The following is a 16,721-nucleotide window of genomic DNA, read 5'->3' as shown; positions in this document are numbered from 1 at the left end:
GGCAGTTCCCGGCTCTAAACGATCGTTAGGTTTTAGGCTCGTGCTGTGGGGAGAGTATGGAGCACGCCTAGTTCTGCGCATGCAGACAGCGCGCGCGTGTGTTATGAAGCGCGGGAGGAGTGTTCTCTGTTGCCCATGCCTGGCCGCTTGGCTCGCTGCCCCCCCCCGGGAGCGGGTAAGTGGTGCCGCTCCCCGCGAGACGGGGTTGGTTGGGGCTGGTACCTAGCGCGTGCTCCTCTGACTCCTCCAGCCCCACTGCCGTGGCCGTGGCACTCACAGCTCCTTGCAGCCGGGCTCTACCTAGAGCCTAGGGGCCGTGGCGCCTGCGCTCTCAGCCGGTTCGAGCGCCGCAGCAATGTGGTGAAGGTGTTAACAGATGGTTTCCTATGTCCGCTTTCGGCCGCATGTCTGGGCGGCACCAATGGCTGCTCTTGTTTGGAAAGCCGCTAAATCCACTGCTTTTGGGGCAGGGCCTGCGTTGCCTTCTGTCTATGGGGCACCCACAGCACTGCAGGAGGCACTGCAATACAAATGGCAAAAACAATTTACAGCAAAGCAATCCGTCCCATTGTAATCATACTGAAGCCAATGGCCCCTGCTTGCACAAGATGACCAGGCCCATAAATATGTGAACGCACCTCTTTCTTTTCACTTGGGGGAGGGGAGAAAGTTTACTTGACTTGCAACGTGACTGATTCAGGCAGAAGTTTAGGCCAGGTTGGCTTTTGCCACAGACTAATATATAATTTCGAATATCCGAGAGGAGAAAGGTCTTTTTGGCTTCTGCTCTTATAATGCTGCTTCCATAGCTCCTTTTAAAAAAGCAGAAATAATAAAATGTTAAGCTTTCAGATTACATAATAATGAAGTAAAAAAGAATACAATCCAGCTGTGTATGGTTTATTGATTTTTCTTGTTTCTTTTGTTGATCAGTTTTTAAGACTATATAACCTCCAAAAGAGTTATTAGTAATATGAGTGTTCCCCAAGGCCTCACTGATAGAGTTTGGGACTATCTCTACCTGGAATTGCAGTTTAGTCAAGGTGCCTGGCTGTATGATTTCACATCTTTAAAAGTACTCTGCAACTGGATTCAAGACTTGGATGTATCTAGATGCTACTTTAGTTCTAAAGCTTTCATCCAGTTACAGCACTTTTAAGGTCCCCTCTGTGCCATAATTGTACACAAATCCCCTGAGTTGCTTGTAGAATAGATGGGTCCTGGCACTTCTGTGCATAAGTGTACTGGCAGCAGTGAAAATAAGGACTATGTTCCCTTCAAAAGTAGAGAAGGTACTAGAGCCATTCCGGGAAGAAGAAAGCAACCATAAACTGAGGCTGAGGAGGACCTCCCAGCCTGCTTCCACTATTTAGTCTGGCAGGGTGGGAGGGAGATGAGAGGATGACAGCAAGAGTTCTTTCTGCCAGCAAGAAGAAAGATTTTTGAGTCGCAGGCTTGTTAGAAGTCTGTACAAAAGATGGAGTCACCAAGATGGGTTCCAGGAGAGCAGCCTAGTAAAAATCTCAACACGTTCTCAGTTCTTTCTGGTGACCAGCTGGATACTTAGGCCTTGTCTACATTGCCATTTACAGCATTGAAACTTTATTCACTCAGGGGTGTGAAAGAACACCCCTCTGAGCAATGTAAGTTTCAGTGCTGTAAAGTGGCAGTATAGATCAGACGCCATCCGATGGTCCAGGGACATCTACATCGAGCACATCACCGACCACCGACAGTACCAGGAGGCGTGAGCCAGAGTGACATCGTTCTCCCACTATGAGAAAGAGACCAAGTGACCTTCTCCGTTGGATCATATGAACTGGAACCATAAACTCCCTGAACATAGAGGCCTTGGCTACACTGGCAATTCACAGCGCTGCACTTGCTGCACTCAGGGGTGTGAAAAAACACCCCCCCCTGAGTGCAGCGCTGTAAAGCGCCAGTGTAATCAGCGCCTGCAGTGCTGCACGCTCACTCGCAGCGCTGCAAGCTATTCCCCTCAGAGAGGTGGAGTACTTGCAGCGCTGCGAGAGAGCTCTCGTAGCGCTGGTGGCGCGACTACACTCGCGCTTCATAGTGCTGCCGCGGCAGCGCTGTGAATCCGCGAGTGTAGCCAAGGCCTAAATCTCACCAAATGAGGGTCAATCCATCTTCATCATCATATCCACTCATTATTATTCACACCCGAACATAGCCACTTTATGAACTTCATACCCTCATATCTCAATGTCTGTACTTTGACCCATCAACCTTTTACCCCCAATCGGGGATATTGCAGATTCTGTATTCCTCATGCCAGCTTATCTTAAACCAAACTTTGCACCCGCGATAATCTGTATGTTATTCCCTGATAACCAGAAACTTCTATGCTCAAACTCTGTTCACTATTTTTTTTTTAACATCATCTTAATAAAATTTTTCAAGTGCTACAGCGCTAGGAGCCTCCCCTCACAGCGATGGTTTTATTACAGCACCGGGAGAGCTCTCTTCCCAGTGCTGGAGCCACGACTACACAGCCGCATTAACATTGGTTGTGTAGACAGACCTTAGGATTGTATATGCCAGTTGGAGTTTATTTGCTGGCTACATCAAGGCCACGCTTAAATATTGAAAATATGTGTATGTTTGTTTTAGAATTCCAGTTCTACAGCTATGCATTTATAACTTATTTAAAGTTTCTTTAAATTGTTTCTGTGTGTGGTCATTTTGCCTTATTTCTCTCTGGTCACATATGTGGAGTAGCTACATTTCTATATTTCTGCTGTAGAATACAAATTAGTAAGTGGCCGAAGAATAAACTTTTTTTTGTTTCTTTTCAGGGGATTCATACATTTTTTTCCCTATAACTTAAAAGAAAATGAGTGCATCTAGTGTTGCAGGAAAAGTGGAAACCTGGCTTTCTTCTACGTGGCATGTTAAAGTTCCTCTGACTTGGCTAGAAGCTTGTATTAACTGGATCCAACAAGAAAATGGTTGTAATTTAACTCAAGCTCAGATTAACAAACAGGTATTTGAGCAGTGGCTTCTTACAGATCTGAGAGATTTGGACTATCCTGTTTTGCCTAACTGCATCTTAGATGGTCCAAAAGGAGAACTGAATGGCTTTTATTCCATACAGATTGATTCACTGGTGGATGTTAGCCAGCCTGCGTATTCCCAGTTGCAAAAGATAAGAGGAAAAAATACTGTAAATGAAGAAGTAACAGCCAACACTCAGGCACCCCAAAAGTCCTGGGAAGCAAAGCCTACTCGAATGCTGATGCTGCAGCTAACTGATGGAATACATCAAATTCAGGGTATGGAATACCAACCCGTTCCTGTCCTCCATAGTAATCTTCCACCAGGTACAAAAATTACAATACAGGGTAAGACTGCATATCGTCTTGGAGTTCTTTTGCTAAAATCAGAAAATGTGAAATTGTTGGGGGGCGAAGTAGATGCTCTTTTAGAAGAGTATGCTCAGGAAAGAGTCCTTGCCAGATTAATTGGAGAAGCTGAGAACCCTAATCCTGTCAAGCAGCATGATCATAAACAAGGAATTTTAGGAGCGGTTGATGAACTAGGACAAACTCTAGGACCTTCAGATGAAGAGCTTCTAGCAAGTCTTGATGAAAATGACGAATTTACCATAAATCATGTGATTCCTTTAGAAAGTGGATATTGTAGCAGAAGTAATAACTCAGATACAGCCACTCATTTGCTCCTTTCAAGCAATGAAAACTACTCACAACAGGGATTTGGGATCTTCTTGCCTGGGGCAAATGAAGAACAAAGTGTTCCAGCTGTGGCATATGTTGATGGAGATTTAGATGACCTCTCATTGGAAGATGACTTGTTTTTAGAAGAAGAGATCCAAGAAGAAATTCAGACAGTGCAGTTACCGGTGGTAAACAAAACCATAGATATAATTACACAAAGACTTTCACATATGCCTAGATCTTCACTAAGTTACACATCTGAAAAAGATGGCAGGGTTCAGTTGGATTCAGTTAGCAAAGAAAAATCCTGTGGGAGTGAACTGTCTGTTGGTGATGAAAGTAGTACAAGTAATTTTTCACTACACCATAATGTACAACACTCCCAGAGCTTTAGCAATTTCTCCTCCTTGGAAAATGTTCTTGAACAGAAGTGTAATAAAATAGATGTAGTTAAGAGCAGTCAAAAAAATTGTAGTTTTTCTGGTAACAGATTGTTAAACAAAAGACCAGTTAAAAAAACTGATTCAGAGATAAACAAACAAAATTATTGTGTACAAACCTTTTCTTACAGAACAACAGAGAAATGCAAAAGTCTTGAGTTAGATTCCCCACCTTTTACATATATTTCTGTTCTACTCGCAAATACCCCAGAAACTGTTACAACAGTGAAAGTTAAAGCTTTTATTGTAACCCTTACTGGAAATCTCACAAGCAGCAGTGGCTTCTGGAGTATAATGGCAAAAATCTCTGACGGTACCGCTTATCTAGAGGTAGACATTGCTGATGAAATTCTAACAAGCTTAATTGGATTTTCAGTGCCTGAAATGAAACAGTTAAGGAAAGATCCCATTCTACATCAAAAGCTTAAGGATGGTTTACAGAAATGCCAAAGAGAACTGATAGATCTTTGTTGTTTGATGACTATTGAATTTAACCCCTTTCAATCTAAAGCAACAGTACTAATTTTACAAGATGTTGATGCAGTAGATCTAGAAAACTTGAAGAAACGTTTAGATAAATAATTGGAGGAAAAAGTCTATAGAAAGTAGTCTCAGGAAATATGTAATTCAAGGTATAGCAAATAAGTATTGAGAACTCCATTAAGAAGTCCAGTGGTTTGTGTTTGTTTTTCTTAACTGCAGGGAGGGACGGTGGAGGGGAATATCCATTCTTTAAGGGAAACTATTTGAATAAAAATTACAAATAAATTTGTTTTGATAAAATGTTCATGTATCTAATTATTTTTACAAAAGCCACCTTGCTCCTAATCAGGGAGCTGAGGAATACCAGTTTCCTATCTGAAAGGATATTGAGTGCTGATCAGCTGATCCTTACATTTTTTCAGTGGCGTTACCATTAGAAATAGGGTCACTGCTAAGAAGTTTTATACAACGGAGTACTATCCAGTCCTGAAAGTAAATATAATCAAATTATTTGCTTTCATCACAAGGCACTAAACCTTTGTAAGATACAGAAGTTTCCTATATTATGACATACTATCAGGACAAACCTCAGAGGATTTGTAACTCAAATTTGTATGTAGTGCATGAGAACCTGAAAGTGAATAGAAATGGTTTATGATCAAACGTCAAACAGACAATTTTATTCTTATTGTCCAGAATGAGAAACAAAGACTAACCAACTGGAATAAATAACTTTACACTTCTGAAAATCTCAGTATTTTTAAAAATACTGGGTGGTGTCTATCATATAAGTAAGCAGATTTGTTTATTTTAACCTGACAATGCCACTGATCAATATAATAGTACAAGATTGAACCTCATTAACATAAATTTCTTCTCTCCAAATTAGTTATTTACCTTAATAACAGTTGCTTTTCTAGTCTTTGTGCTATTTAGTCAAAGGTTTTTCATGTTACTGAAATGTTTCATGTCAATTTGGTTATTATATTTATTAAAATCTCACTTTGTACTGTCTTAAGACTCACAGAAAGGTCCAATTTGGAAATTCTGATAGAGTGAATGGATTCAGAGATGAACATTTTTAATATTACTGAATCATACATAAAAATTAAAATATCAGATGACTAAGTATGATTTTTTTTCTAAGAAGTTTTAAAGGTGACCTTTAAAAAAATGGGTGTATGTTGTTTTTTTATTTTTTGGATCCTTTATGATGTGTGGAAGGTCTGAAAGCATTTGTTTTTATTTGTTTTTTGCCCTTGCACCTTTTTTACAGTAGAAATTTTAATTTACTGTAAAAAAGTGATAATACTTTTTCTCTTCCACCTTTATATCATCTATTTAGATTGTAAATTCTTTGGAAGAAGGACTGTCTCTTTATATGATTTTACACTGTAATACAAACTACAATAAATAATGGTCTTAAACCATTACAGTGTAAAAACATACACCAATCACACTATAATACAAACAACAACAATGGTTTAACTGTTTTGACACCAGTGTATTACTGCTGATGAGAGTAGAATCAGACCTGTTGCCTTTATTAGGGAGTACTACTTAGAACTCAATAGCAAAATATGACCCTTTGTTTTCTGGAAAATTAACACAAAGGCTGATTTTTGCACTCCTTAGATGGACTGTGTGTGCAAAAAGTGAACTGATAATTATTTCTATATTGAGGAGGAAATGCTTTCTTTGGCAACATTGAGGATAAACACAGATCAAGCGTGGGGAAAATTGTATTAAATTACATTGTGGGGAAAATGATATTAAATATGGTAGATGAATAACTGATTTTAGTTGACAGCACCAGCATTCACAACACATTTCTAAATTGAATAATAGATTTTAAAAGATGAATGTGAAAATATTTATATGTGCAAAGGATTGCTGGTAGAAAGAAAGCCTGATTTATGATAATGAAATGGTAATATTCTATACTACTAACAACATTTAAGTAAATGTAATTACCAATTAAAAAGTTGTTTATGACTGGCTTTTCTGACTTTAAGACAGTTTAATTTAATATTTACAAGTACATTGCAGTCAACATTTATCAAATGTATATGCGGAAAAGCATTGTCAATATTAAACCCTGAAACTTGCCTTAGTGATACAGAAGAGATGTGCAGCCCAGACAAGTACTTAAGAATGTGCTTCAGAGGGAGGAAAGCCACTTACTTCCTTGATCCAGCTACTAGTATAGAACCAGTCCTCATATAGTTGCAATTTGCTACAAATTGAAGGATATAGTGCATTTAAGAAATGTATTAGAATGTGGGAGGAAACTTCTGTAACTTTAAAACACGTATTTTTACTCAATGTGTAGACATTTTATGGATGGACACTGGTGATATTGGCTGGATCCCTTTATTTATAGATTAAGATGGTCTTCTCTTGTGTTCTTGGGGTACAAGAACTTCACAAAATATTCTTAATCTGCAAAAACTAGGACCGAGCTGAGGCTGATTTAAACTAATACGGTTAGATTTTTTTTAAAATGCACGTAAGTGTTCATGAGCTGTTGTATGCACCAGACTTGCATGTGCTCAGATCTTGATGTGGGTGTACAAGTTGGGAGCACGCATATATCAGAATTGGCTGGACTAGTGGCTCATTCTTATCTCCCTATGACGTTTCTGAGCCACCAGATCTGTGCAAGCCTGATACCAATGGCATCCCTCTGAGCAAACCCTCAAGTGTCCCTTACACACCAGCCTATTTGGGTTGCACAGACTACCTCTCTGAAATGCACCAAGTGTGTAGAGATTCCTTTGTAGGGCTGTGCAGTTTGTGCAACCCTGGATTTTCTTACAGGGCTTAAATAGTGCAGAGGTCCTTCAATGAGATGAATTTCACCCAGAAAATATAAACACTGCAGAACCACAAAGGGTATAACTACACCATGAAAAGAGTTTTTTTGTTTTTTTCCCCAGGGAAGTTGGCTCAATTGAGTTAACATGCTAAGAAAGTCTCCTCAACACCCATGGATCCACTGGGCCAATATAGTTGTAAAGGTGTTAATTGGAAAACCCATGTAGACATAGTTTATGTCAAACTAACTCAATGGGGCTAATTCAATTGAAAAATCCCTACCTTTTTTCACTATGTAGACATGGCCTATGACTGCAGAAATGAGGGAGTCTTATTCTTGTTGGTACCATCTCTTTTTCTGTGTTTGTACAGTGCCTAGCACAGTGGGGTCCAGGCCCAGTGAGTCCAGAGACCTATAAGGGGTCAGCTGATTGACCCAGGGTGTGTGTGTGTGTGTGCGCGCGCGTGTGCTTCCGGTTCTGGGGCTGGAGAAACCCAGTCCTAGGGAACCTAGGTCCTACAGGATAGCTCCATTGGGAGGGGACTTGCAGAAGGGAGAAGTAGAGCTCCATATGAAAACACAAGTGACACAAGCAGTACATTGATAGAATTACAGAATCCCCTTCCCCAGAGTAACCCGAATAAATGAGCATATCCCAAAGTAATGGTCAAATCTGGTAACAATACCTCCAAAAAGCCCGAGTCAAAGGCTACTGGCACAAACAGTGAAGAGGAGGATGATGGGGGACATGCAACCAGAGGGTGCAGCTATGCCATGAGCCAGGACTTATTTGAAACTCTACCACAATCCAGTAAATTCCAGCAGTCGAGCACAGATGAGCCCGAAGCAGGGGAATAAACTTCGGGTAAGTGTGTAAATTTATTTCCAATTACAGTGATCACACCCCCAATTTAGCAGGATCCAGCTATCGACTTTTTATTAATTTACTCATACTAGAAGAGGTAACCGTACAACAAAGAGAGGCAGAGTTGTTATCTGCCTTTCATTCCCCTTTAGGAGGGGCAAAGCGTGCTGATCAGTTTGTTTATGTACACAGGGATGTCCCTTCAATCCTCCTGAGAGATCTTGATGAAACTTTCATGGAGGTACTGTGCAATCCTCTCCCCAAGTTTTCTGGGAATGGCAGCCTTATTTCTTTCTCTGCGGTAGGACACTTTCCTGCACCAATCAGCAATAAGTCACAGTCCTGTGTAGCAGGAGACGATTAACAGCCCTGCACGCTTACATGACAGTAGCCCCCCAAGGTGGATTTTCTAACTCCAAAATGAATTTCCACTGACTGGCAGCAAGCCAGTGTTGCAAGTTTCCACAGTTTGATCACTGCTTGCTGCTCCACTGTCAGTGCAATTCTCATTTTGGTGTCCCTGCGCTGGAGGGCTGGGATGAGCTTGGCACATAGATCCAGCAGTGTGGTGGCCTTGTGCATCCAAAAGCTCAGCAGCTACTGCTCGTCATCTTAGACGTGCATTATGTTGTGATCCCATCAGTCAGTGCTCATTTATCGGGTCCAGAAGCAGTGCTCCACGAATGACCCCAACAATCTTCAATTGGTTCTTGTTATGTCCCACATGTTTCTGTCAGAGATCAAGTCCTGCATGGGTTTGTGTGCTTTTCAAAATAGGAACAAAATTATGGGACAGAGATGGCATTATGGGGTGGAGAAAGTTGCATGATGGAAACTTGCTCCCAGTCAATCTTGCATAATTTGTTTTAACCCCACCATGCATGTCCATAACTTCCCAAAAGATAGTATCAGAGGGTAGCCGTGTTAGTCTGTATCTACAAAAACAACAAGGAGTCTGGTGGCACCTTAAAGACTAAGATTTATTTGGGCATAAGCTTTCGTGGGTAAAAACCTCACTTCTTCAGATGTTTAAGTAATTTTCGTACCTGTGCTTCTTCCTCTTCAGTGAAGTCATTCTTGATATTGAAGGTCTTGCGAATTTCTTCTGGAGTTTTCCCCTTAATCATATTTGCAACAGTCTTGCATGTGACATCAAGCAAACCTTTAATGTCTAAGTAATTTGCATCTGAAGAAGTGAGGTTTTTACCCACGAAAGCTTATGCCCAAATAAATCTGTTAGTCTATAAGGTGCCACCAGACTCCTTGTTGTTTCCCAAAAGATAGTGTGCTGTATGGTGGCGAGTTGCATTCTGGGACACCTATCCATGGTGCACCATATTATGCACTGACACGAGCATTCCTAGAGGGCAGAGATTACCCGTGATTGCCAACGGTGGGGTGGCAGAGTGAGGGCAGCTGGCTTCAGCAGTGTTACTGAGCATGCTCAGTCCGTGTGACCTCTGCTAGTCACAGTCACCTCTGCTAGTGAGCATGCACAGTACCAATCTACAGCACCGATTATGCATGCACACAAGCTATATGCTAACTACAGCAGCTTTATGCCAATATAATGTGCTGCATCAAAAATTTGTAGTGTAGACATACCGTAAGTCATTTGGGCCACTGATTTTGAGTGCCTCAGTTTTGAGTGTGGTATTTTAGACATGCTGGACATGATTTTTAGACATGCAGAGTAACCACCATGGGAGCTGTGGGGGTCAAATTTACTAAAGTTTGGTATCCAAAAACAGCCTCAAACATGAATGGACACCATTGTTGCTTTAACCTCAGCCTCAATTTCTCCATCTTTAAAATAGGTATAATACTTTGACCCACCCTGGCAGGGTTGTTGTGAAGATTAACTGTAAAGCATTGCAGAAAATTCTTGGTCTGATTACATCTCTCCTCCTGATCCAACTTCTGTCCTTCTGCTGGAGAGACTAAATGATCTGATTTGCAGACAAAGGTGAAATATTGTTATCTCTTCTGTTTATGATTCTGCGTAAAGAAGATTTTTTCATCTGCATGTATATTCCCATGTGAGTCAGACTGAAATAGCTTCATTTTTAGAATTCTATTTTTTCTTTCTTACATATTGTAAGTAACTGTACCAGTCTGATATATTCGCAGGTCAGCAATGTAAAATAGATATATTGCACTTGATTTTGCCTTTAAATCAGTGGTGAGCAACCTGCGGCCCGCGGGCCGTATGTGGCCCATCAGGTTAATCCACTGGCAGGCCACGAGATAGTTTGTTTACATTGACCGTCCGCAGGCACGGCTGCCCACAGCTCCCAGTGGCCGCGGTTCACCGTTCCCGGACAATGGGAGCTGTGGGAAGCAGTGGCTAGCATGTCCCTGCAGCCTGCACCACTTCCTGCAGCTCTGTCTCAAGGCCCCCCAGCGGATTATCCTATGGGCCGCAGGTTGCCGACCACTGCTTTAAATGAATAAAATAAACTGAAAAAACAAGAACACTGCTTCTGTGTCCTCAATAACCTTGTTGTCCTTACTGTAGATCGGGGTGGGCAAACTTTTTGGCCCGAGGGCCACATCTGGATGGGGAAATTGCATGCAGGGCCATGAATGTAGGGCAGGGGGTTGGGGTGCAGGAGCGGTTCAGGGTGCAGGCTCCGGCCTGGCGCTGCTTACCTGAAGCGATTCTGGGGTGGCAGTGGGGCTAAGTCAGGCTCCCTGCCTGCCCTGGCCCTGTGCCCCGCTGTTCCCGGAAGCATCTGGCACCACATCCCTGCAGCCTCTGGGGCATGGGGCGTGGGGGAGAACAGAGGGCTCCGCGCGCTACCCTCGCCTGCGGGTACCTCCCCCGAAGCTCCCATTGGCTGCAGTTTCCCGTTCCCGGCCAATGGGAGCTGCAGGGAGCGGTGCCTGCAGGCAAGGGCAGTGCACGGAGCCCTCTTGCTCCCCCCACCCATCCTTCCCCAGGGGCCGCAGGGACATGGTGCCAGCTGCTTCTATTAGTGGCACGGGGCCCACGGCGCCATGGGGGTGGCAATCCCGCAGGCCGGATCTGGCCCGCTGGCTCTAGGTTGTCCACCCCTGCTGTAGATAATGCTGAACAATATGGACTAGTATAGTATTTATCATTTATCTCTGACGGACATCAGGGTTCTTTCTGATCTTTCAGGATCCAAGAGAAAGATATGTTCTAGTAAAGGAACAGGTGTCTAACAGATATGCATGTTGATGTTGCTCAGTTAAGGTTTTGTATTACTGTGATTATGAGGTATGTGACATACTTTTTTGTCATTATGTGTTAGAGGTACACCTCTACCTCGATATAATGCTGTCCTCGGGAGCCAAAAAAATCTTACCGCGTTATACCACATTATATCGAACTTGCTTTGATCCACCGGAGTGCACAGCCCCTCCCCCATCTCACCCCCCGGAGCACTGCTTTACCGCGTTATATCCGAATTCGTGTTATATCGGGTCGCATTATATCAGGGTAGAGGTGTATAAAGGTTTTATTTATAGAGGTGTGTAGTCTGTAAGTGAAATGAAGATGTAATGGAGGTTAAGGTATTATAAAGAAGGATATTTCAATTGGATATTCCCTTGCTTTTAAGGGATTATGTGGGAGAGCATTCTCCTTAACTAATTTTTAACAAAGTTTTGTCTTTGTGGAAATATATATTTAAACTAAGGCGTCTGCACTAGGTAAGGAAACAATGGCCCTTACATACCCTGGCCCTAGGTATTCATGTTGTGTTGCTAGCCTTTACAGTGTGAAAGCTTAGCTGTGCTGAAATCAATGGCAAAACTTCAGTTGACTTCAATGTGGTCAGCATTTCACCCACAGTGAATGCCTTCCAATATATCTGCACTGCCCACAGATTTTCAATAGGAAAACTGTAGACTGCTGAGCTTGACAATAGTGCCACGTCCAGCATATCACAGGGACCAATAGCTTTGAAGCTACTTCAGGGAAAAGACCTGTAAAAAGGTCAAAGTTCTTGGCGAACCTGTGGCCTCATCCTACTAAGAGATTTTTGCAATAAACAAAAATTCACAGAAGCCTGTGACTTGTCCGTGATTTTTACTAAAAATATCCCTGACAAAATGAGGAGGGTCCAGCAACCACAGCAACTGGGCTGCTGCAGGTGCCAATCCCAGCTGTGGCGGCTCGGCAGATGTAGGGAGCTCCTGCTGCCCCCGGGGTGGGGTTGCTGTGAGGGGCGGGGGGCTCCTGCCTCCGCCGCAGCTGGACTGCTGTGGGGTACCCCCCGCCCTCCTCCTGCCAACCCCTGTGGCTGGCTGTGAGTTCCGTGACCTCCGTGACATAATCGTAGCCCAACTATAGCTATTTCAGTAAAAAGACACCCCTAACTAACATAGCTATACCAGTATAACTTTTAAGTGTAGACCAGGCCTGAGACGGAAGTGGAAAAAGAACAAGGAGTAGATCATTTTGGACACAATGCAGTTTCTAATCAATTGGGATGATGACAGAATGGCTGTCTTTTTGAATTGGCAGGAGGAAAGGAGGAAAAAGATATAGTTAAAGGTCAAAAAAAAAGGCAAGATGGGAAAGCTGAGATGGATTCAATTGTTTGAGTATAGCTAGAGAAACAGCTGGTTGAACCCTTTCTTTTTGTCTCTTTTTGTCTGTTTCAGTCAGCCCAGTTAAGAGCAGAAAAGGAAACAAACAAGGGGAAAAAAATCAAAGATATAAAACAAGTGATAACTAGACTGAAACACTAAAAAAAGTCAATAGCTGTAGAGAGTCAGGCTTGAGTGCAGGAGACAGTAGAAATGGGGAAAAAAAACAACCAAAAAAATCCCCCCACACAACGAAGAAAAGAAAATAATCCAAATACACTTGTATATGAGTAAGGATATGATATGCTGGGAAAAGGTACTTAAATTAATAAGATTTACCATCCCCAAGGTATTATCTGCTTGGATTTTCATATTTCTTTTTTAAAAAAAAGGTAGGTACAGTGACAAAATATTTGTTCTATAAGAAATGAAAGTTGAATAGAATACTAAAGTCTAAAATCCCTGAAAATATTTAGTAAGTCTGTTTCTTCCTCCAACCAGAGGGTATGCCTCAGCGTAATTTAGGGCCCAGTTCTGCTACCTATACGTTGAGTAGTAAATTACTCTGCCAATAGACCCACTGAGTTCAACTTAGTGTGAGTAAGGACTCAATTCTGCCATTGCCTTCATTAGTAATTAGAAGGACTCAGTTCTGCCATTGCCTTCATTAGTAATTAGAACACGTTCCCTCATGCTCACTGCCATACTCACCCCTGTAAGAAATATGTTTTCATATGAAAAGAATCAGACACCGCCAGTTCCATTATGTAGGCTACTTAAGCCATTACAAGAAAGCCCTGTATGGTGAATATTGTAGCATTATTTAAGCATGGGAATAGTAGTTAGGAAAAAAAGAGAAAGGATTATGCTCAATGCTAAGTTTTCCCCTGCTGCTTTTTAAACAATGCATTTATCTGGTCTACATTTTTCTAAGTATCTTCTCCAGCTGTGCAGTTCTAATTTAGCAGTAGTATGTACTGTCACTTCTGCATTAGTAAATACCCAGGACCTGCTGAGTAATTACTGAATAACCTCATAATGAAATGCAGCAAAGAGTTCTAATTAAAATTTAAAGTTGCTTAACAACTACTCTACTTAAAACGAGAATTTTCCAGCTATGTACCCTAATGAGTTCTCAGAATACATTACTAAAAATTTGTAAATGATAAGGTAAATATAGACTATTTCCTCCTGTGTGTGAAGAACATTTGCAAACAAAATAAACACAATATACTCAAAATATTAAAATGCTAAATAATATTAAAATGCTGGGACAGGTACATGAAATGATTTATGAACTCTTGTATTACAAGTCAGGAAAATGCAAAGATAAGGCTAAGTCTACAATATAAACTTTTGCCAGCATACTAGGGGTGTGATTCTTCATGACATTTTTAAAATCATCCAAAGCCCAAGATGTGGTGGTGATGGGGGACTTCAACTATCCAGATAAATGTTGGGAAAATAACATAGCGGGGAACAGACTATCCAATAAGTTCTTGGACTGCATTGCAGACAACTTTTTATTTCAGAAGGTTGAAAAAGCTACTGGGGTGAAGCTGTTCTAGATTTGATTTTAACAAATAGGGAGGAACTTGTTGAGAATTTGAAAGTGGAAGGCAGCTTGGGTGAAAGTGATCGTGAAATCATAGAGTTCACAATTCTAAGGAAGGATAGAAGGGAGTACAGCAAAATAGAGACAATGGATTTCAGGAAGGCGGATTTTGGTAAGCTCAGAGAGCTGATAGGTAAGGTCCCAGGGGAATCAAGACTGAGGGAAAAAACAACTGAGGAGAGTTGGCAGTTTTTCAAAGGGACACTATTAAGGGCCCAAAAGCAAGCTATTCTGCTGGGTAGGAAAGATAGAAAATGTAGCAAAAGACCACCTTGGCTTAACCATGAGATCTTGCATGATCTAAAAAATCAAAAGGAGTCATATAAAAATGGAAACTAGGACAAATTACAAAGGTTGAATATAGGCAAACAACACAGGAATGCAGGGGCAAGATTAGAAAGGCAAAGGCACGAAATGAGCTCAAACTAGCTATAGGAATAAAGGGAAACAAGATGACTTTTTATCAATACATTAGAAGCAAGAGGAAGTCCAAGGACAGGGTAGGCCCACTGCTCAGTGAGGAGGGAGAAACAGTAACAGGAAACTTGGAAATGGCAGAGATGCTTAATGACTTCTTTTTTTCGGTCTTCACCGAGAAGTCTGAAGGAATGCCTAACATAGTGAATGCTAATGGGAAGGGGGTCGGTTTAGAAGATAAAATAAAAAAAGAACAAGTTAAAAATCACTTAGAAAAGTTAGATGCCTGCAAGTCACCAGGGCCTGACGAAATCCATCCTAGAATACACAAGGAGTTAATAGAGGAGGTATCTGAGCCTCTAGCTATTATCTTTGGAAAATCATGGGAGAGATTCCAGAAGACTGGAAAAGGGCAAATATAGTGCCCATCTATAAAAAAGGAAATAAAAACAACCCAGGAAACTACAGACCAGTTAGTTTAACTTCTGTGCCAGGGAAGATAATAGAGCAAGTAATTAAGGAAATCATCTGCAAACACTTGGAAGGTGGTAAGGTGATAGGGAATAGCCAGCATGGATTTGTAAAGAACAAATCATGTCAAACCAATCTGATAGCTTTCTTTGACAGGATGACGAGTCTTTTGGATAAGGAAGAAGTGGTGGATGTGGTATACCTAGACTTTAGTAAGGCATTTGATACGGTCTTGCATGATAGTCTTATCAATAAACTAGGCAAATTCAACTTAGATGGGGCTACTATAAGGTGGGTGCATAACTGGCTGGATAACCGTACTCAGAGAGTAGTTATTAATGGTTCCCAATCCTGCTGGAAAGGTATAACAAGTGGAGTTCCGCAGGGGTCTGTTTTGGGACCAGCTCTGTTCAATATCTTCATCAATGACTTAGATATTGGCATAGAAAGTATGCTTATTAAGTTTGCAGATGATACCAAACGGGGAGGGATTGCAACTGCTTTGGAAGATAGGGTCATAATTCAAAATGATCTGGACAAATTGGAGAAATGGTCTGAGGTAAACAGGATGAAGTTTAATAAAGACAAATGCAAAGTTCTCCACTTAGGAAGGAACAATCAGTTTCACACATACAAAATGGGAAGAGACTGTCGAAGAAGGAGTACGGCAGAAAGGGATCTAGGGGTTATAGTGGATCACAAGCTAAATATGAGTCAACAGTGTGATGCTGTTGCAAAAAAAGCAAACATGATTCTGGGATGCATTAACAGGTGTACTATGAGCAAGACACGATAAGTCATTCTTCCGCTCTACTCTGCACTGGTTAGGCCTCAACTGGAGTACTGTATCCAGTTCTGGGCATCGCATTTCAAGAAAGATGTGGAGAAATTGGAGAGGGTCCAGAGAAGAGCAACAATAATGATTAAAGGTCTAGAGAACATGACCTATGAAGGAAGGCTGAAAGAATTGAGTTTGTTTAGTTTGGAAAAGAGAAGACTGAGGGGGGACATGATAGCAGTTTTCAGGTATCCAAAAGGGTGTCATAAGGAGGAGGGAGAAAACTTGTTCATCTTAGCCTGTAAGGATAGAACAAGAAGCAGTGGGCTTAAACTGCAGCAAGGGAGGTTTAGGTTGGACAGTAGGAAAAAGTTCCTAACTATCAGGATGGTTAAACACTGGAATAAATTGCCTAGGGAGATTGTGGAATCTCCAATTCTGGAAATATTTAAGAGTAGGTTAGATAAATGTCTATCAGGGATGGTCTATACAGTATTTGGTCCTGCCATGAGGGCAGGGGACTGGACTTGATGACCTCTCAAGGTCCCTTCCAGTGCTAGAATCTATGAATCTATA

At 41.6% G+C, this 16,721-nt stretch overlaps 2 protein-coding genes across 2 annotated transcripts in view; one reads left to right on the top strand and one right to left on the bottom strand.

Moving 5' to 3' along the window:
• The first annotated feature begins 35 nt into the window (after nucleotides 1-35).
• On the top strand, nucleotides 36-9,489 carry RMI1 (RecQ mediated genome instability 1). Its single transcript, XM_005311876.5, has 2 exons — nucleotides 36-175; nucleotides 2,820-9,489. The coding sequence occupies exon 2, from the start codon at nucleotides 2,858-2,860 to the stop codon at nucleotides 4,718-4,720; it is 1,863 nt and encodes a 620-aa protein (XP_005311933.2). The 5' UTR covers nucleotides 36-175; nucleotides 2,820-2,857; the 3' UTR covers nucleotides 4,721-9,489.
• SLC28A3 (solute carrier family 28 member 3) overlaps nucleotides 688-16,721 on the bottom strand; it is a 162,447-nt gene continuing 146,413 nt past the window's right edge. Inside the window, exon 20 of the mRNA XM_065599455.1 lies at nucleotides 688-812. Coding sequence (XP_065455527.1) covers nucleotides 790-812 — 23 coding nt within the window. The 3' untranslated portion in view covers nucleotides 688-789. The remainder of the gene's footprint in view (nucleotides 813-16,721) is intronic.

This window comes from Chrysemys picta, chromosome 6 (assembly GCF_011386835.1).
Source record: "Chrysemys picta bellii isolate R12L10 chromosome 6, ASM1138683v2, whole genome shotgun sequence".
NCBI lineage: Eukaryota > Metazoa > Chordata > Testudines > Emydidae > Chrysemys > Chrysemys picta.
This window is presented reverse-complemented; position numbering and strand designations above follow the sequence as displayed.

What these genes read in the sequence shown, in the direction of transcription:
- RMI1 (XM_005311876.5), top strand. Translation starts at nt 2,858, where the DNA reads ATGAGTGCATCTAGTGTTGCAGGAAAAGTGGAAACCTGGCTTTCTTCT.